The sequence below is a fragment of the Festucalex cinctus genome, chromosome 9 (assembly GCF_051991245.1).
Source record: "Festucalex cinctus isolate MCC-2025b chromosome 9, RoL_Fcin_1.0, whole genome shotgun sequence".
Classification (NCBI taxonomy): domain Eukaryota; kingdom Metazoa; phylum Chordata; class Actinopteri; order Syngnathiformes; family Syngnathidae; genus Festucalex; species Festucalex cinctus.
Genome location: NC_135419.1, coordinates 16,637,351 through 16,657,690, shown reverse-complemented (window position 1 = coordinate 16,657,690; position 20,340 = coordinate 16,637,351). Strand labels below are relative to the sequence as shown.

Genomic DNA, 20,340 nt, shown 5'->3' with positions numbered 1-20,340 from the left:
GTGTTGCGTGGAGCGATCAATCAAGTGTCTGGTCCTCGGAAGGATGCGTGCAAGCGTGGAAGCATGTGGCCCGGCAGGGGCGGCACAAAAGCTGCCAGCTTCTTCTTGTGTCAACATGCGCGAAGAAACACAAGGAAAGGAAGAAAGGTCATTGTGACGTCATTATACATTTCACACCCATACAGGGCTCATCATTACGAGTTTTTTTTTATTTTTTTTTAAGGCGACTGTTAACAATTAATTGATTTAAAAAAAACATCAATTGCGGTTTAATGCAATTAAATTCACTAATATGTTTATAAATAAAATAAATATTGTAAATAATTTATTTTACATTTTTAAATACAAAACAACTGAAATGAAAAATAAATAACTATAAAGCTTATTAGTTTGGACTGATACTCCACCTAAAACATTTACTATTCTAACAATAATAATAATAATAATAATAATAATAATAGCGATTATAACGTTCTCATTCATTTTATCATATTTTATAAATTTAGCATGGATGCAGAAAACGGATGGATGGATGATGCTGGATGGTGGAACTTTAATATTTCACAAAAAGCTAATATTTATTGTTTTTATATTATATATTACATTTATTATTTTAATAGCAGTATAAATTCATCTCGATGCGCGCAGGTGTTTTAAGTTATTATTTAAAAAATTACATTTTGGTTAGTTTGTGAAGAAAAATACTTCAGGGCCCAATCAAGCATTTTTTTGTTGTTGTTTGTAGAATTCAATTTATTAACACGGCTTTACAGTTCACTATCATTTAAAAAAATATCTCACTTTAAGGGAATAATATTTATTATGGTTTAATATGAAGTGGTGAAAATCAATAATTATTCTATTGATCAAATTGTTTTTAAAAACAGTGTTTATATTCTTTTTTTATGATTACTCAATGAAGAAAGTGCATGTCTAATCATTCTTGAAAAAAGAAAATCAAAAATGTATTTTCTTGAAATATCATATAGGTTTTATTTACATAGATGCTGATTAAATACATTAAAATTCTCATGTTGACCTTTTTATATATATTTACTGTATATGTACACATGGTGCGTGTAAAAGGCTGCATTGGCTCACCGTCATCATCATCATTATCATCATCATGATAATGACCTTTTATTACCCTCTGTCAATCATTCAAATAGTGACAAAAAGGGAAAAAAAGAAAAGCTAAAAGAAGCTAATGAGCTATTAAAATGTTTATTAAAAGAGCAAGTCCTCTTCAAAGTCTTAACAAGTCCCATAATAAATTAAACCGAAAGAAGCAGAAAAAAACACTCCTTTTTTGTCAATATCCGTGCAAAAATTTGGGAATTAAAAACCAAAAAAAAGAAAAGAAAAAGTCTTGTATTGGTAAAAAAGTGAGGCTGTCAATCGTCCACTTCGATCTCCTCGTCGTCCTCCGAGAACTCGTCGGTGGTCTGGCCGCGAGACGAGGAGGGCGACTGGGGGAAGAGCCGACGCGACGAGGGGGTTCCCCTGCAGGCCGGGGATCCGCCGGGAGAGCTCCCTTCGCCGGCGTCGCCCCCCCGCGGAGCCTCGTCGGCGTTGCCGTCCATGGCGACCAGCTTGTGGAGCGTCTGCGGCGTGATCTTCTTCAGCGACTCCACGTCGGCCTTCATCTCCTCCAGGTCGCGCTTGAGCTTGGCGCGCCGGTTCTGGAACCAGGTGATGACCTGCGCGTTGGACAGGCCCAGCTGGCCCGCGATCTGGTCCCGGTCGGCCGGGGACAAGTACTTCTGGTACAGGAAGCGTTTCTCCAGCTCGTAGATTTGATGGTTGGTGAAGGCCGTGCGGGACTTTCGCCGCTTTTTGGACGCCTGCCGCTGGCCGAACGCGTTCAGGTGCTCGCGGCCTGGGAGGAAACGCGCACGCAAGTTCATATATCGCAAATATGAAATGATAAAATCACAACAGGTGATTAGCTCCCAAATAAGAGATTTTCTGGGGGCCAATACGTTCAAACATTTGAATTTAATATTTAAGCAGAAAAAGTTGCGACTTTTATTAAGCCATAAAATATCAAAAATAAAATTAAATAATAATAATAATAATTAAATAATTAAAATAAAATATAATAATACTATATCATTTATTTATTTATTTATTTATTTAAGTCAAATAATAACTAGATATTTATAACTATCCACTCAAGAACAATGTATAAGAGAACAATAATTAGGTCCCATTATGTTAATTTTATGACATGTTGTCACGCCTCCAAATGCGTAATTACGCACAGAAATGATCACATGTAAAAGAGTCTTTTTATTTTTATGTAACTTCAAATCTATTTGAACTTCATATTTTGACTTCAGTGCAATATTTATTTATGAAATATTAATCATATACACAGTCACGCCCCCAATGCGCAATTACGCACACAATGATCACCCTTATCTAATGAATCACTGATTCTATATTTTTCAAAGCATGCACATTTATTTTTAATGTCTTTATAGACATCTTCATATCGATCTGCAACTTCACATTTTTTTTGGTTCATTTGTAGCATATTGCTCTGCCTCCATTACACAGTGATCGATCGATCTATCTATCTATCTATCTATCTAGTTAATTTGCCACATTTGTCAAGCATCCAATGGGCAATTAAGCCACCATATCAAACAGGCATAAAGATTACACTTGTCTATACTGTATATCGACCCGTCAAAGGTTTATACATAGGCTATAATTAGCCTATACGTGACCTGATTTATAAGCCGGATACGCACATATGTTTGCATAAATTCAATCCCAATATACAGCAGAATGCCACAATCTCTGTTGTAACCCACGATAACTTAATTGGAATGTATGCATATTCTTTTTCCTTATCATCCACATATGATGACGTGCTACATCTCTTGTGCGTAATTACGCACGAAAAGGGCCATCTATCCATCTATCTTTCTATCTATCTATCTATTTTTCTCGATTCGTATACCTTCTGCCGCCTGTATGACGTTGACCTCCAGGCCCTTGAAGGTCTTGCTGGCCAACTCCTCCAGCGCGCAGAGCGGCGACGACGGCGTGTTGATGCCGTTCCTGGCGGCGGCGGCGGCGGCGGCCACCTTCTCCAGGACCCTCGGCCTCGCCGGACACACGCCGGTGGCGACGGCCGAGCAAGCGGATTTCTTGACCGACGACGGCTTGCTGAGGATGTCCTCGATGCTGAACGGCGTCAGCGGCTTGTTGGAGTTGGCCGGCGGCGGCAGCTGGTCCAGGGGGGCCCGCCTCCTGTCCTCGCCCGCCGACGGCAACACGGAGCCCGCCTTCATGTCTTTAGTGGTGGTCATCGCCCGGGATCAAGACGGGGGGGAAAGTCGCAAGTCGGCTATTTCATGAAGATGTCCACAAGTGGTTTCCGCAAGAGGGGAAGTTGTTGCTAAAAGTGTGTCCGCGTTGGAGCTCGCATGCTCCGGCGGCGCTCGCCCCCCCCCCGCCCCCGTCAAAAGTGCACCTCGAGTCGGCCGAGCTCCATGCAAATGCTCGCCAAGTAGCGGCGGACTTGCAGTTTGGTGGGGGGGAAAAAAAGGAGGCGGAGGAGAAAGGGAAGGGGGTGAAAGTGTCCCGAAGCAAGAGGGAGGAAGCAGAAGGTGACTGCTAACGAGTTGTTGTTGATTGGCCGAGGCTCAATTAGAGCCAGGCGACACCACTTCGCTGACCCTCCACCACCACCACCACCACCAACCCCTCCTCCTCCTCCTCCTCCTCCTCCTCCACAACAACCCCCGGCTCGTCTTAAAGGGCCGCCCCCCCAAAAAACCCATTCGGACTCGTGTTAGAGGGGGGAGGAGTCTGATCCTGATCCCGATCATGATGATGATGATGATGCTTCCAAATATTTACTCTTCCGCATTCTTTGACAGAAAGAGAGAGTCCGCGCACATGCACACTCGCAAAGTTGCTAAGGAGACAACTCGTGCGGAATTACGCACAAAAAGTGAACCAGTTTGGCACATTTGGGCTTTAATGAAACAAAATGAATACAAATAAAGGACACATGGCCAAAAGAAGGAAATATTTCTTTGTTCTGAAATTTACAATTAAAAAAGCGGAAAATAATATGAGTAAATAATGTAAAAAAAAAAATACGCACAAACAGATGACCATACTGGGAAAAATGCGGTGTATTATTATTTAAAATAAATAAATAAATAAAAATAATAAAACATATAAAGGAGACATGACTTGGAAAAAAAATGTTTTTTTTTTATTTATAGCTATATGTTGCAAATACAGTGAATTATGATGGTCATTTTATTTATTATTTTTATGGATGCATGGCTTGTACAGAAAATGTATTCTAACATGCCTATAACTAGTTTATTAAGAGGACCGTTTTCATCATTATTATTATTATTATTATTATTTATGTATTTTTTTATTATTATTTTTATTATTTTTTTATTACAATGCTTGTCAAGATAATTCGCAAATTTAGGGAGGCACTGAAAACTACATTTTTAAAAAGACTGTTGACTATGAAAGGGATAATTACATTAAAGTATGTATATGAGTTTTTAAAAATTGACAATGGCGCAATTTAACACAATATTTTTATGTTTTCAGATACTTACAGATTTGCTCAAAAACACGAACAAGGCCAATGAAACAGATGCTATTTTATTGCTGTTATTGTTTTGTTTTATTCATTTTAGTTCATTTCATTGCAAAATTACACGGCTAATTATGTCGGTTATTAGCCTGCATGTTATTCATAACTATTATCATTTATTAATGCAATGGTGAGTAGTCTCACACATATTCTATTGTTAGCTTCACAGCAGCAAACAAAGAACTATTTTTGTGTGTTCTTTGAACGAGGCTCCTCCCACGTTAATCAGCATCAACGTGCATGGGCCTGCAGGCTAAATTCGTGGCGTGTATTAATTCAATCGATGTACATTAAATATGAATCATGACAATATAACGCCACACAGTGAAGGAATGCGTGTGTCCATGCACGTGGAGGAACATTCGTTTCTTTCAAACACAATTCTCGTTGAAAAATGAACATTTCGGCACAACTCTGAGATTCACTCACACGTAAACATAAAAAAAAATGCTTTTGCCGCATCAGCATTTTTTCGTTGTTTTTTTTGTTTTTTTGTTTTTTTAAGCGCTGCATGCACTGATTGTTGGGCCATTTGAGGAAAGTGCATGTTTGTGTGCCAACATGAGCATATGGTGACACAAGTGCGGGCAATAGAAGCCATAAAACAGCAGGAGTTTCTATTAAGGCTGCCTTGGGGGTCTTTTTTATTTTCATTATTATTATTTTAAAGGGGGGACGTGGTCGACTTAAATCACCAACATTATTTTGAATTAAAGAAGGCCGTCAACGGTGAAATATATATATATATATTTAATCATTTTGTTTAGCTTTCTTTTAAAAAAAAAACTACACAAGATGTTTTTGTTTTTAATTTGTATAATTGTTATCATTAATATTATTAGTCAGACGTAGATGAATAAGATGGTGAAATGAATTTTTTTTGTTATTTACCTCGTCGAAGCTTAATTTGGCAGTCTTATCATTTGACCCCATCCATCATCAACTCCTTTAATTGGATGGATCCCGTTTGACGTTTTCGATGCACTGGGCACCTGCCTGCAACCAGGGAGGGAGAAAAAAAATACAAAAAGGCCAAAACGTGTGAGTTAAAATGAGTTATACTATTGTAGTATATTTGCCATAAACAAATACAATAAAATGACAGCGTGATTAAATGCGCAGTGAGACATGCTGCAGCAGCTAAAGGTAATTAGTCTCGACTAATTAATGAGATACTTTAAATTGGCGGTGATTAATTTAGTGCCTTAAAAAAAGAAGGCTTACTGCGCATGTGCTACACAATGCAGGTGATTTGTATTTTTTTAGATGGCCAAAAAAAAAAAAGAACTATAGGCCTATATATAACGTTACAATACGGAGCACAAATGACACTTATTGATGCGTGCCTTAAATCACATTTTATACACAGAATACATGCAATTAATTTCTCAAATAAAACGTGCAGGGGACAACTAAAGTGCATTTATTTCAATTTTAACATCCTTGAGGCCTAACAATACCAACAACAAACCATAATCAGAATATCATTGTAATATTGATTTTCACTCGTTTTACAAACGAGAAAATGTCTTCGCCGCCTCTTTTTATAGGCTACATTTTCCACACTGAAACCAAAATCTTTATTTTTTTCATTTTATACTACATACAGCTTTAAGTCCTTTTATTAGGTACACCAGCATAATCAAATGTTATGAGCTATCAAAAACGCAGCTTGGCAAAATAGTCAAACGTCACTGCTTGATGTACAATAATAAATGCTTGTTGTGTCCAATGGAGGCAAACTCGCGATTTGAATGAGGGTTAAAATTTCTATATGGTGCACTTGCGGTTATATGCCAAAACGCAAGTAAACAGCTGGAACCGCCTCCCCACTCCAACGTGATACACAACACGGATTCTGCTGGGGGCGACGTTTGGATCCACTCGGACATGCACGGCATGTTTGAGGTTGACGTAAAGTACTCGTTGACTCCCGTTTCCGGCCAAACTATATCGGTTTAGGAGTCAAATGTGACGTTTTCTTGCTCCTCGGTTTCGTCTTAATTGGATTTCAAAAAACGCTATCAAATATGAGTGGACCATATGCCTGTTCCAAAGAACGAGGGGCACTCCTCCTTCCGAGACGCCCACGAACGCCTCCTTATCGTTGTGACAACAGCAGGTGTTCGTTTGGATGGCGTTATAAGCAATGCTGGAAGGGGCGGTGACGCGTACTTCACTGGTCATTTGGACGCCGCCGGGACATTCCGTGACAACACCACTATCTTCATCCCTTCGTTCATTTGTTTTGTGTTAAAAATGCTAATATGATATTACATTAGACCCAAACAGTTACGAATAAATATATGTACGTGTCTTTTTTTTTTTTTAAATAAAAAGACAACGAGCCAACTAACGTCAGGTTTACAGGTGTAGAGTATGCTCGTCATATTTATACAATAAAAAGGTTCTCCTTTTTTTTTGTAATTTCAACTATAACATTGTTTCATAGAACTGGTAGTACATTTAAATGCGCCAAAGACACAAGACAGCATGTCATGACACTGAAATAATACAAAAATCACAGAATTTAGTCAAATGGTCATTGCCGATTCTAAACCATGCAGTTCTTTGAGCGATTATAATGATAATATAGTGTTTTGTGCTGAAAACAAAAATGCAAATAAGTAAAATGTTAAACTTCTAAAAAATAAGTTAACATTTTTGTGCTGAGGAGATAAAGAAATAAAAAAAGAGCTAGTAAAAGAAATGTGATGTTTTACTGAGAAGATAAATAATAAATGAAAAAAAAAACTAAATAAATACAAATATGGATACAAAATGAAAAATATAAAGGCAGTGCAATTTCCTTATATAAAAGCTATAATAATCACAGTGGTGCAACGTTAAAATTTGAAATCTAGTTTTATTTTTGGTGATATACTGGGGTAAGCGCACGTTATACTTAAGTCCAATTGGGTAAGTTTGTATTGACAGACACTTGCATCACATTGCACTATAACATTCTGGATTTTTGTACTGTAAAGGGTCACAAATCAGTGAAACACCACATGTTGTTTTCCATATTTTTATTATTTTTTTAGCATTGCGATAACACTGGAAACAGTCTGCCATGTGAGACTAAGAAAAAAAAACTCTGTTTTTAAAAAAGAAAAAAAAAAGAAAAAAGAAAGAAAAGAAGCTGGCCTCTATTCAGGACTATTTATTATTTATTAAAGCCTATCTTCTCATGTCACCGGCCATATCTTGGCAAATGAAGACAAATGTAGGTGTGAGGAGGCCGCGTTCCAGGGGATCCTTGGGCAAATTAATCACTGCGATTCTATCCTCTGCCGCTGGGGCAGTTGCCCCCCCCCCCCCCCCCCCCCCCCCCCCCCAGTCGTCCGGCAGGTCCCCGATGCGACGTCGCTCGAGGTAATGAGGCCATACAGGGCGATGAGCCAACCGAGTCTTCCGAGAGATGCACGCCGTGACGCCTCGACCTCGGAGATTCGCCTCCTTTCCACGCCTGCACCGAGTCCTCCTCACCCCTCTTGACATCAGGATTTCATTACGACACCCCCTACCCCAATTCAGTCCACTCCATCACCACCACCAATGCATGCCCCCCCCCCCCCCCTCCCCCACTCTTTCTTTGCTCTACTTTGCTCCCAAACCAAATGAGGAAATAGCTTGTCTGCTCGTTGACAGTGTCTGAGTTTGGGCCGTAAAGATAAATGATCCCAAGTATTAAAGTTTAACACGTTGACAAAATCCACCTGATCTGTGGGACTCGTGAAAAAAAAAAAAAAAAAAAAAAATCCAATTGTGAGGGGGGGAAAATGGGAGACGAGTGATGAAATACACAGGAAGGTCAAACAATACAGTGCAACCTCAATTCTCAAATGGAGTTTGGCTCAGTGGTTGAACCACAAAAGATTTTTTTTGTAGTCGACTATGTGACCAAAGTCGATTCAACGATGATGCCGGTGTCATTTTTTTTGGCATGGTCCCTCAATTTTTTTTTGCACCATAGACTGGTTACACGTCAAGACTCACACAACAGACATCGATTATGGAGTATAAAGTCGACTCGTCAAGTAGTCAAGTGATCTGATCAACCACTATTTGGTCTATAAATTTTGTAATGTAATTTTTCCAGTAAGAAGAATGCTACGCGATAAGAACATAGACTAGTAAGTGATTCCTGTAATAAAGAGAAACTTTGGTGGTGTCCAAATACTTTTGTCCAGCATTTGTTTCAGAGATAAGCGTGGCAACAGCTTAAAAACAACGACAACAAATATGCATGGTCCCATTTTCCCAAAAAAAAAAAAAAAAAAAAGACTTTCATGTTTTGTATTTTGTTCCCGTCATGTACCGCTTAATCCAGTCCGGCTTGTGCAGTAGGCGGGGTACACCCTGAACTGGTTGCCAGCCAATCCAGGATGTACAAAATCAGACAGCAAAATGAGTATCGAACCAAAGCTTTTGACATTCAATTACTCACATAAATGAATACAAAATCCATGAACTAAATAAAAGTGGTAACATCTATCCCTTCGGTTTACTTGCAGTTTCTACCATTTCTAATACTTTTAATGGAACATGGAAATAGCATTAAAAACACATGTGAGAAACATAAATATCAGGAGTGTGAAAACGGCAAGAAAAGGTCTTTTGGCCAGATCCCGGCCATAACTTACGTTGTCACTGCAGTTCGTAAATATTAAGTGTGGGCTCTCAATCCAAGGAGAAAAAACCCCTATGGAGTTTTATTTTTCTTTCCTGGGTTAAACATCAGCATGAAGACAGTGCGTGATGGAAAGTTGTTTCGTATTTCGAGCTGAAGGGGATTTTCGTGGAGCGCTAGCTGTTTTGCTAATTAATGACAATGGATGTTGCGGTAATCAGTCAGCTGCGAGGCCAATTATCAGATACAAATGGGGACTGCGATTACCCAACAGTACATCATATACACACGAGACAGAAATATTATCCATGCGCACTTCTGCAAACGGAGCAGTGCATGGTAATTTCAAATAAAACAGTTAAAAATGACTAGTCTTAATAATAACTAATGGTAAATTAGGACAAGAGAAAAGTGTCAAATCTGATGACGTCAATATTTAAAGGCTGAAGTCCATGTAAAGATTTAAGGTGGAGGATCATTATGCAGTGAAACATTTTGGACTTTTAACCTGCATTTTTTTTTTTTTTTTTGATGGATGCTTCTCTTAGGAACAGCCAATGTCCCAGTTGCAAGTTGAGGCCATGTGAGAAGCTTTGAGTGTTGTTCTAACTCCAGAGGTCTTCTCTTGAGGGTTCGTTCCAAAGACAAGAGATTTTTTTTTTAACCTTTTTGGGCCCTGGAATCTTCAATGTAGTTAGGAGTGCTTACAGAGGCTATGACCAAAGGCGATTGGGTCTGTTCACAAGACCTGGGTCTATAAAATTGGTCTTGATCCAGAGACCTGTTCTTCTGGGGCTTGGGTTTGTGATTTCCGCAGGTCGTCAGCAATGGATGAAGGTTAGTTCCGCAGGCTTTTGGGTTGATTCCATCGGTCTGCTCTTAACGCGTAAGGGTCTGTTGAGGTGAATTGAGTTGGTCCGAGATGTTTTCTGTTGTCATGCAGTTGGGCTACATACAGAAGTCAGATTTTCTCAAGTGGGGGATTGTGACTTCAAGAGACCACCACTAATGAGTTTATGGTTAGTGCTAAAGCCAGTAGTTTTGTGGTAGTTTCAGATGCCTCCTTATGTAAAATGCTGTGTTCCAAAAAAAATGAGTAATCTTATTTCGTCCTGGGGGTCTCTTCCCATGGAGTTAGGCTTGGTTCCAGATGACATCACCAATGGAGTTAGGGTGAGTTCCAGACTTTTGCGCGCTTGGAATTAGGGTTTCTTTAAAAGATCTGGGCAAACCAAGTCGGGCTTATACTGGAAGGTTGCTGTTACTGATTTAGGATGACCTTCAAAGGCCTTCAGAAATGGATTCAGTGTTGGTTCCAGAGTTCTGGTCCATTAGGATAGAACTCGTTCCAGGGGTCTTGCCCAATGGACTGGACTAAGGGCTAACCCTACAGGCCTGTCTCTGTAGAGTTGGGGTTAGTTCCATTTGGTCAAAAGATCTAGGCAATTTGAATTGGGTTGATTCTAGAAGCTTGCTTCATTAGACCATTTGGGACTCGTTCAAGAAGCAGGTAAATAGAACTGGGATAGTTTTAGGTTGGTATTTCCAGAGGCTTTCACTAATGGAATATCGGTGTGATCAGCAGGGCTGCTTCTGCAAGGAGTTCAGCTAATTTACCTTCAAGAGTTTGCATTTGTGCAAGAGACCTAAGGAAAAAGAGTTGGGAAGGTCTGAGGGGCTTTTTTTTTCTTCCTATGGAGACAGCAGTAGTTCAGTACAAAATCCTTGACCAATGAAGCAATGGTGAGCTCCTCCAGATGTTACTTAGTTTTAAAGGGATTATTGAGCTAGCTGTCTGTGAGATATTGGGATTCTGACTCTGTCTTCCTAAAGGTGCTTACTTAATGGATCCTGGTAGACCCACGTCACCTGTCGGGAAAAGTCAAGGACTGTCCTCACAATGATTTAAGTGTCACGTCTGAGCAGGAGCTTCAAGTAGTTTTGTACTGTTTATGTGTGTTGCTGGACACTCCATTTCCAAAGACACTTTTTGACTTTGAAAAAAACCCACACACAAGGAAAAGGTTGTGAGAAAGAAAGCACTTGAAGACAATTCAATCTAGTGTCACCCAGCGGCAGTACTGGCACAGCCCTCCGGTGACCACCGCCCGTAAGCAGCCAGAGATGAAACGATATGGAGATTATCGGGACAAAACGCCTCCCAGCTTGTCACGGGGAAGCAGAGCGTATTGTACATCCTCATGTATTGAACACAAAGCTGTCACCGTGTGTGACAACCCCATTCATCACGCACAAAGCCAAACCTGTCAGGGGCATAAAGCGCTCGATCCAGGCCGCCTCCCCTTCCACTGTTTTCTAAGTGACAGCATTGAAATGAACACCCGCGTATGTATTCAAATGATTTGTTTTCCTGCCTCCCACTGAAGCCAATTTCCAGAGGCTAATAAACCCGGCAAATATTTTATGTCAGGAAAGGGACAGGCTTTTTCTCGCTAAAGCATCATGAAGTCCCGTGGGTGGTTGCCAAGGGAGACGGCGAATCTGTAATTTAATTTCAACCGCGGCGGGATCCTCCACTAAATGATTTCTCCAAGGCAGAGCTGCAAAGGAGCAAGACATCTCGAAAATCGGCGCTTTCACAGGGAAAGTTCATCGATCGAAATAATGGCCAGTTGGGGAGAAAGACAAGGAATACATGTACTGAACTTCCAATTTCGCTTCAAGTCATACAGTACCTGTTTTGCTCCATTATATAAGTTTAAATGATGTTATTTAACTCAGAATGACTCACCTAACTAATGGTGTGTCATTATGTTATGATCACTGTGGTACATACTTGGCCGCTCAAAATCAAGCCACCACTACATCATCATTTAAATATGAATTTTTTATTTTATTTTTTAGAACAGTGCAACATCAATAGTTTGTCTGCTTTTTAGGAAATGAAGGATGCAGACAAACATAACAGAAACAGTCTGAATTATTACGCTATAAAAAGACCAATGGCATTTGTTATTGCTTTGGCTTGATTTGAAGAGCCCGAGAGGGGTTGTGAAAATGCAGCTGGAAGTCGCATTTGCACCGTGCTAGCATTTTTTTTTTTTCATGCTGCTCTGATATTCACGTTCGCGTGATGCGATTTCAGATAAGTTTGATGTACTACCAAAGCATATCACAAGCTGGGACATCAGCTAGCCAGAGGCTGAGCTACACTGTTCGGTCAAAAAGAAACCAATCCAACTTTTTAATTGGAAAAAAACAACAACACAAATGAATTAACCCAGAAAATTACCAACATTTTGGGTTACTTTATTAACCCAAAAGTTGGGTCAAAGGAATAAACCACAAAACCCAATGAATTGGTTCGTGTGTAGGTTATTAATTTAAATTGACCCAACATCTTGGGTTAAATAACTCAAAAAGCTGTCAGTTCATTTTTGACCCAATTCAATTGGGTGAATCAATTAATCCCAAAAGTTGGGTCAAAGGAATAACCCACGAAATTGGGTTGCTGTGCGGGTTATTAATTTAACTTGATCCAACATTTTGGGTTAAATAACTGAAAAATTTGGGTCAATTCATTTTAGACCCAATTCAATTAGGTTATTTAATTAACCCACAAAAAGAAAGCCAATTGGGTTGCTGTATTAGCTATTAATTTTGTTTAACACAACTTTTTGGGTTAAATAACTCAAAAAAGTTGGGCTGCTTATTTTTTTGACCCAATTCAATTGGGTTATTCAATTAACCCCAAAAGTTAAGGCTAAATGAATAACCCACATAATCACCCCAAAAATTTGTGTTGCTTTGTGGGTTATTTGATCCAACTTTTGGGGTTAAATAACACAAAAAGTTAGGTCAGTCCATTTATTTTCACGCAACTTTTTTTTGGAGCGCTGTATTTGTGTACAGAGAAGTTAACGCATGGCTAAACCAAGAGGCAGTTATAAGCCCTGATCCGTGCGGGAACTCAGTAACAGTCTGAATATTTAATATTGTAAAAATCTTGATACATGTACAACCTGACTGCCACTGTTATTTTATTATTCTGTGCAACGATAGAAGTAAAAGTGCTGATTTTAATCAAACTTGAGCACTTCCATGTTAACCAATGAAAAGCGTGTGTCAGAATATCAGGTTTCTTTGCTTTTATCTACGAACAAATATTTGTATTTTGAGCTAAATTCTCATTTCTGATCTAAGAACATTGCTAATGAATACTATATTAAGAATTAGTGCAAATGATCAAACCTGCGCGTGTGCGGCATGTGTTGGTTCGGCCGCACGCTTGTTTGTGTGTCCTGAGTCAGCAGAGGCTCAGTAATTACCCGCACATCCAAGAGGCGGACGCGCTCAGTCGCTCTGACAGGCCCGAGCATCATTTCCCGAGTGTTCCCCGCCAGCGCACCGCCGCAATAACGCCGCTCAACAGGCCCATCAGCTTGATCCACATCACACCCTCGCGCAATTGCAAACGCCTAACCTATTTACGCCGTAAACAACCGCAGCCGGCTAATAAAACGCCGCGTTTCTGCGCGGGGCCGTAATCCAATCAAGGGCCGTCTTACATGAAGGCAATATTGGGTGAAGAAATGTTGCTCTTTGATGAACATAATGAGGCTTTTCTATTAGGAATTCATAAAGAACTGAGCGCAGCTTTTTCATGAAAGTGGTTCAGCTCTACTTTGTGTCACTGTTGCCGTCACTGTGTGGCAAATAACAACACCTCTGACACTGCCATTTAAACATCAATTATTGTTTGTCTGGAAGCTGTCACGCTGCTGGCAAACAGCATGAACGGCCTTGCTTCGATTTTCTAGAGAAGACACGGGAAAGGACGCAAGCAGATTGTAATCACCACTTGAAATCTCATTAACCAGACTGGACATATATGGAATTGACTTTGTAAATATTATGACTAAAATTTCATTTAATAAAAGAATGAAACATTCTTATACTCTGGCTTGCTTAACTCATTTGCTCCCAATAACGTGTAAATATATTTTTTTTTAATGTTGTAAGTGTCCCAAAGACGTATTTATACGTTTTTTTGGGTAGAGCCTACAGAAGGCTTTGATGCAGCCTCTCAACTGCAAAGAACGGTTGCAGAAATGGTAGTTATTACACAAACGGCCAGCAGGTGGCAGCAGAGCAAAAGAGATCAACCAGGGCCATCTAGAAAAAAAGCTAAATTACTTACAATTTTAAATAGATTTGTGAAAATTGATGAAACGTAGCTCTCTTCTAATGCTTTAGACTTTAATCTTTCTTTTGGTAGGTTTCATGCTTTTATTGCAATTGAACACAATATTCTGTGGGACTTGCAAAATCAGTCAAAAGCCAGTAAAACAGCCGGGAGCGAACGGGATTGCTTCTGTGAAAACGGCTGGGAGTGAATGAGTTAATTGTTCATGGCTGGAATTTGACATTGTAAAAGGCAAATGTGAAAAAAACAACAAAAAAAAACCTGAATTGCGTCATCATAATTTCTATACATCATGCATTCATTGAGTTTATTTTAAAGGTTGGTTTATATAAATGTTCTTTTCTAGTCACCTGTAGAAAATACATGGTTTATGCAATTTATAGATATTATTAAGCATCATTTATTAATTATTCCAGAGTCCAGATAATATTCATAATGAACACATATGCGGTCACCGAAAGAGCAAAAGACAATGACAGGAGTCATAATTTTGCATGTGGTATCTGTCACGAGAAGGATTAACTACTTATAGCACCAAAAGGCCGACCAGCATTCTACATTTGACCACAATGCGAAACAGGATTCCAGTTAAGGTAAGCCATTTTAAACTAAAAAGAACTTTTCCATAGTTTGAAGCAGGAGCTTCAAATCCAACCGAAACTTCTTCGCTGCCATCAAAAAGAATCAGAATGTATTTAGTTTTGTATTATTTACATTTTAGCATTATGTATTAATTAAATGTTAAACAATAACCAAAATGTGCATCTTTGCTTAGCTTTGAAATGAAACAATGTAAAAAATCTTTAGTTTTTTTCCCCCAACCTCAGTAGATACTTTGTGTCAATATATATTTTTTTACATCCTCCAGAGAGTATTCCACAAAAACCTATTTAGACTTAAAAGACATTCAAACAAATTCCCTTTTGAACACATGACAAAAGTTAAAAAACTAAATAAATAAAATAAACATTGCATCTTTCAAATCCACTCCACTATTGGGAGTGAGCTCATTTGGAAGTCAGCGCACTATTCCCCGGTGTAAAACCTTGCCCCCTTTGCGCTTTTATTTTTAATTAACCTCTGAAAGATAGTGTTGTTGTAGCTTCCTGTGTCTGTGGCGGCGAGGTTAATGATTTGCGCGGTCCGGCGAGACGCGGCGGAGGGACAGATCAATGCACCTCAATTCCCAGCGCCGCGTGTTCCGTCTCACTTGCCGGACCACGGTGAAAGGGAGCGCGGGGGCGACACTGATTGTGCAGGAGGAGACCGGGACCCCCTCCAAAACACCACCCACACCCACTACCACCACCGATGGGCCAAGAATCACGGAAAGCCCAGTTTACACAGAAACAAACTGGAATTTAAAAATCCAAATAACTACATTTACAGACCAACACTGACCGTTAATTATAATTATGTTTCCAATCCCTGATAATCTCTTAAGAAAGCAACCAGCAGCCCTTTTTAATATTGAACATGTCATTACTTGAACAAAAGAGGTTTAAGGTTTTGTTTACTCATTTACATGCTCAGTGAGGGCTCATTGACTTCACGTCAACGTGGATGTTTATTTTTAAACCGTATTGATTTCCGAGGTCATAATGACCTCCTTGGGGATGGGCGGCTATTAAAAGTTGCAAAGCTGCTGCCGTCTGGAAATTAGCTTTGTATTGTACACTAATTAGTCCAGCGGCTTTTCAAGAAACATGATGGCGATTTTAGTTGCGTGGACATGATAAAAAAAAACAAAAAAAACCATACAAAACAAAAAAAAAGCTAGCGGAAGGTGCAAATGACAAGACCGCGTGGCGTCACAAAAGCAAACTGATGTATGCCTAAGAAAAATTGTGAAAGCATCTTGTAGTAATGTAGATCTACAATCAATGCTAAAAGCGATAAATAATCACAATCTAGCAGGATAATAGTCTCAGAAGCGATGACGTAAGTTCTTTGTTCACAAAAAGAAGGTTCATTCGATTGAGAGTCGTTTTGAGCAAGTTGAAATCTGCCAAAAATAATGTAAAGTAATTGCGCTAAATATGACTTAAAAGAAGAAACGCTTCTGCTTAGTCCCCCACATAACACCTAGCAATAATTTTCAACAACAGACGGTTCTCGGTTTACGGCAGAGTTGCATTCCCGAATGTTACGTAATCCGGAACGCATGGTAGTCTATCAATAACCGACTTTTACTGCAAATTTCACAATAGGTGCTTGATAAATGTGAGGCTTCAAACAGTTAGTTTGAGCCTACCAGAGGCTCATCAAAAGGGAAGTAACAGAGATATACTGAGACTGGAAGAGTCACAGAAAGGCAGAGAAGTGAACATCCTTGTAAGGTTTCATAAATCAAAATACCCGTTGTTGTGCAATAAGTACTGGAAAATTAAAAACAATCGGACATGTGTATTAAAAAAAGATTAAAGGTCAAATTAAGTTCCCCTGTAAGGGTGATGGTCTCTTTTGGGTTCATCCAAAAAATGTCACCCAACCGCCAAACATCCACAACTTTTTGTGAGTTTTAAACTTCCTTTTGTTAAGGGTCCCTCCGAGAAATAGCATGATGGAGCTGTTAAAGCAGCAGAACCGACACAGCCTTCTGGCAAAAGAGCGAGAGCTCCCCGCAGGATTGGTCTCAGCACGCGACTACTTTGCTGCTCTTAGAAAAAAAAAAAAAAAAAAAAAAAAAAAAAAAAAAGACTTCCAGGCGGACGCTAAACCTGCCCGTGCCTTCAAGATAGATGGAGACCAGAACTCAGAGGGATGATCAAGCCGATGCACATAATCGGAGCCGGGCCGTGTCCGCCCGTTGCGCCGTTATCCTGCGGAACATCAAAACTCTGGCGACCGCGGGGAGTAATCGGGTCTGCGCTCGCGGATGCGGATCGGCCACGGCTTCGAGACGACCCCTCGCTGAGATCCGTTCACGCGGATGTCTCTATCAGCGGAGAATTTAGCCCGTTCCAACCTCTTACCGCTTTCCCCTGCCCCGTGAGCGCAGCGCTGGCAGCCGTGATGCATAAATCATCGCACGCCAAGGGGGATGACATCACGGGACATTGGTAGGGCTATCTAAGCAGGGACCGGGATTTTTTTTCACAAGGTTAACAGAGATAAATGGAGCTCCTCTTGGTTCTGTCCCTATCCGTGAGAACCTCGCCTGACTCATGTCCTCGGCTTTTAAGCCCCCTCTTTCTTCAACGTTCCTCAACCTGACATTTGTTACTGTCTGCCTTTCATTTGCACTTGGCGCAGAAAAGTCAGATCGCTGATGATACCTGAAAACAATCCTGAGTAGAGCCATTTCGCATGATCAATAAATCCCCGCAATTGTCAGCCACTGTCAACAGACACCACTTGTGTGATGCTAAACGAAGCTTGGTGATTTATTAGCAAGTGTGCAAGGAGAAAGGTCACTTTATGCTGCAAAGTGAAGACAAATAGGCTTTTGCCAAAGAGCAGCTGGAATCGTGTTCCGGAAAAAAAACTGAAGAAGAGCCAGAACAATGTGGCTGAGAAGCAGCGGTGGGTAAAAACAACGTGTTGGCACAATCCAAGAGGACATTTGGTTACTCGTTAAGTGCGGGAAAGCATAAAGGCGATTGGATCGTTGATCCAAAAACCCATCCGACTTTTAAGCCATCCACTGAATTTTCTGCCATCGTGATTCTCATTTTAAGACGCTGTCAATGACACTGTTCATGAATCGTTGCGTTGGCAGACATGTTTCTTTGCAGTACTCCAGCAGCCACATTTTTGCAATGGATCTTCCTCAAACTTTCAAAAGCAACAACACTAAAGATTTAAGGGTCTCTGGCACAATATGACCGAGGTATCCAAGATTAAAAATGTTAAATCAGGGACACATTTGACTAGTTTTTCAATTTTCCACTAAACTTTGTAGATAGGTTACGTTTGAGCCAGAGAAGTAGCCATTAAATTTCAATGCCGACGAAGATGATTTAGGATATTTTCTCCATTGTCCTTAAAATGCAAATTTGGTTTAAACTTCATACCACTGTTCCAGTAAGCCACTGGTCCCTTCCACATCTGTTACTATCCCCAAAGTGAGGAATTTGTCCCTCTATTCCATGTCAGTACCTTTCACCCAGAATGGCAACAACGCTGGAATTGACAGGTAGTGCGACCTGACTGGGGTTGTGACTATAGGACGAATCCCAACAACAGGACTGACTGACTGACTGACAAGACTGGCTACAATCGAAGTTCTGCACTTCAGTGACTGCAATTCCAGTTTCTCAGTTCTTTGGAGAAAAGAGGGTTTTGATTGTCAACGATCTCTGATTCAAGAGGCGGAGGTTAAAGTAGGGTTTCCCCCTGTTTCACGTAACCCTAATAACGCGAACATTTTGACTGTCACCACGTGAAGGAACACATACTTTAATCTGAAAGAGCAATTTAGCACAGCTCGTCTCCAAAGTGCTCTTATGAGGGGATGACTGACAAGGAGAAACTGATACGAGAGCGAAAATCTGGTTTTGCTTTCGCCGCTCGTCTCTTCTGGCCCGTGAAAAGCCAATAAATCCTACATCGAGAGCTATTAGATTGACAGAGCTGCGCGCTGTTTGATGTTCAGGCGCATGAGATCAGCCTCTGGGCATTCCAGGGGCCAAATGCAGTTGAGCTGTCATCGACACGCCTACGTTTTTTGGCCATCAGTGGCGTGCATGTCAATTATCCACGCCTCAGACAATCACACGTCCGAGATAATTCTTATCTTTTCAACCTTTTCACCTGAGCCCAGAAACTGTGCGGCTGCAGTATCTTCGCGGTGATGAAACCGTCCGGGATGCCTCGCTCGGCCTCTCGCATTGTCATGCCCTCGCTGAAAGACAAATCCAAAGGAATCCCGAAAGATTTCTTCCTCAACTTGCAACTAATTCACGGCTTGACTTTAGGAAAACTCGTTAAGCGACGGAAAGATGCAGGTTTGAGCACGACGAAACAAGATGTCTTGTCCCTTGACGGTCATGATAGTAAATTACCCTCTGAAGTACACCATAAAAGTTTCAAGCTTTTTATTGTTTTGTTTTTTTTTATAATGGATTGACCTACACACCTTCAACCTTTTCATCCACAAGCAAAAAAAAAAAACTGCCGTGGAGACTTTACATATATTTCGCTATATTGACAAACTGATTTTAGCCTTAATGTGCTTGAACCAAGACATTAATATAAATATGCATTATTTTCAGTTCTTTAGTTATAACTGTTTAAAAAATATTCTTTAATACTCCCATCCGTATAGAGCAGGGCTCACCAATTCCAGTCCTCGAGGTCCAGAGTCCTTCAGGTTTTAGGTCTTTCCGCTCACAAGCACACCTGATTCATATAATTAGCATGCCTGATAACGATCCTGATCTTTAGTATCAGGTGTGTTGGTGGGTGGCATGGTGAATGACTGGTTAGCATGTCCGCCTCCCAGTTCTGAGGACTCGGGTTTGAGTCCGGGCTCTGGCCTTCCTGGGTGGAGTCTGCATGTTCTCCCCGTGCCTGCGTGGGTCTTCTCCGGGTACTCCGGTCTCCTCCCACATTCCAAAGACATGCATGGCAGGTTAATTGGGTGTTCCGAATTGTCCCTAGGTGTGCTTGTGAGTGTGGATGGTTGTTCGTCTCTGTGTGCCCTGCGATTGGCTGGCAACCAGTCCAGGGTGTCCCCCGCCTACTGCCCAGAGCCAGCTGAGATAGGCGCCAGCACCCCCCGCGACCCTTGTGAGGAATAAGCGGTCAAGAAAATGGATGGATGGATGGATGTGTGTTGGTGGGTGCAAACATCGAAAACTTGCAGTACTCTGGACCTTGAGGACCGGAATTGGTGAACCCTGCATACAAACGCTGCCATTCACCGGCAACTTCTTATACCGAAAGTAGAAG

At 40.6% G+C, this 20,340-nt stretch overlaps 2 protein-coding genes across 2 annotated transcripts in view; both read right to left on the bottom strand.

Moving 5' to 3' along the window:
- Positions 1 to 1,093: 1,093 nt before the first annotated feature.
- On the bottom strand, positions 1,094 to 3,622 carry lbx2 (ladybird homeobox 2). Its single transcript, XM_077532482.1, has 2 exons — positions 2,972 to 3,622; positions 1,094 to 1,879 (listed from the first exon to the last, which is right to left on the bottom strand). Exons 1-2 carry the CDS (start codon positions 3,321 to 3,323, stop codon positions 1,395 to 1,397), a joined length of 837 nt encoding a protein of 278 aa, XP_077388608.1. The 5' UTR covers positions 3,324 to 3,622; the 3' UTR covers positions 1,094 to 1,394.
- Positions 3,623 to 4,370: 748 nt separating this feature from the next.
- The window catches only part of LOC144025423 (tubulin alpha-3 chain-like), a 101,127-nt gene continuing 85,157 nt past the window's right edge, over positions 4,371 to 20,340 (bottom strand). Inside the window, exon 6 of the mRNA XM_077531408.1 lies at positions 4,371 to 5,641. The gene's annotated coding sequence lies outside the window, so the exon portion shown is untranslated. The remainder of the gene's footprint in view (positions 5,642 to 20,340) is intronic.

Bases quoted from the DNA above. Each gene is read 5' to 3' on its own strand.
- lbx2 (XM_077532482.1), bottom strand. From the start codon at position 3,323: ATGACCACCACTAAAGACATGAAGGCGGGCTCCGTGTTGCCGTCGGCG. The intron at 1,880-2,971 runs GTATACGAATCG...GTTTCCTCCCAG, and splicing joins CGTCATACAGGCGGCAGAAG to GCCGCGAGCACCTGAACGCG.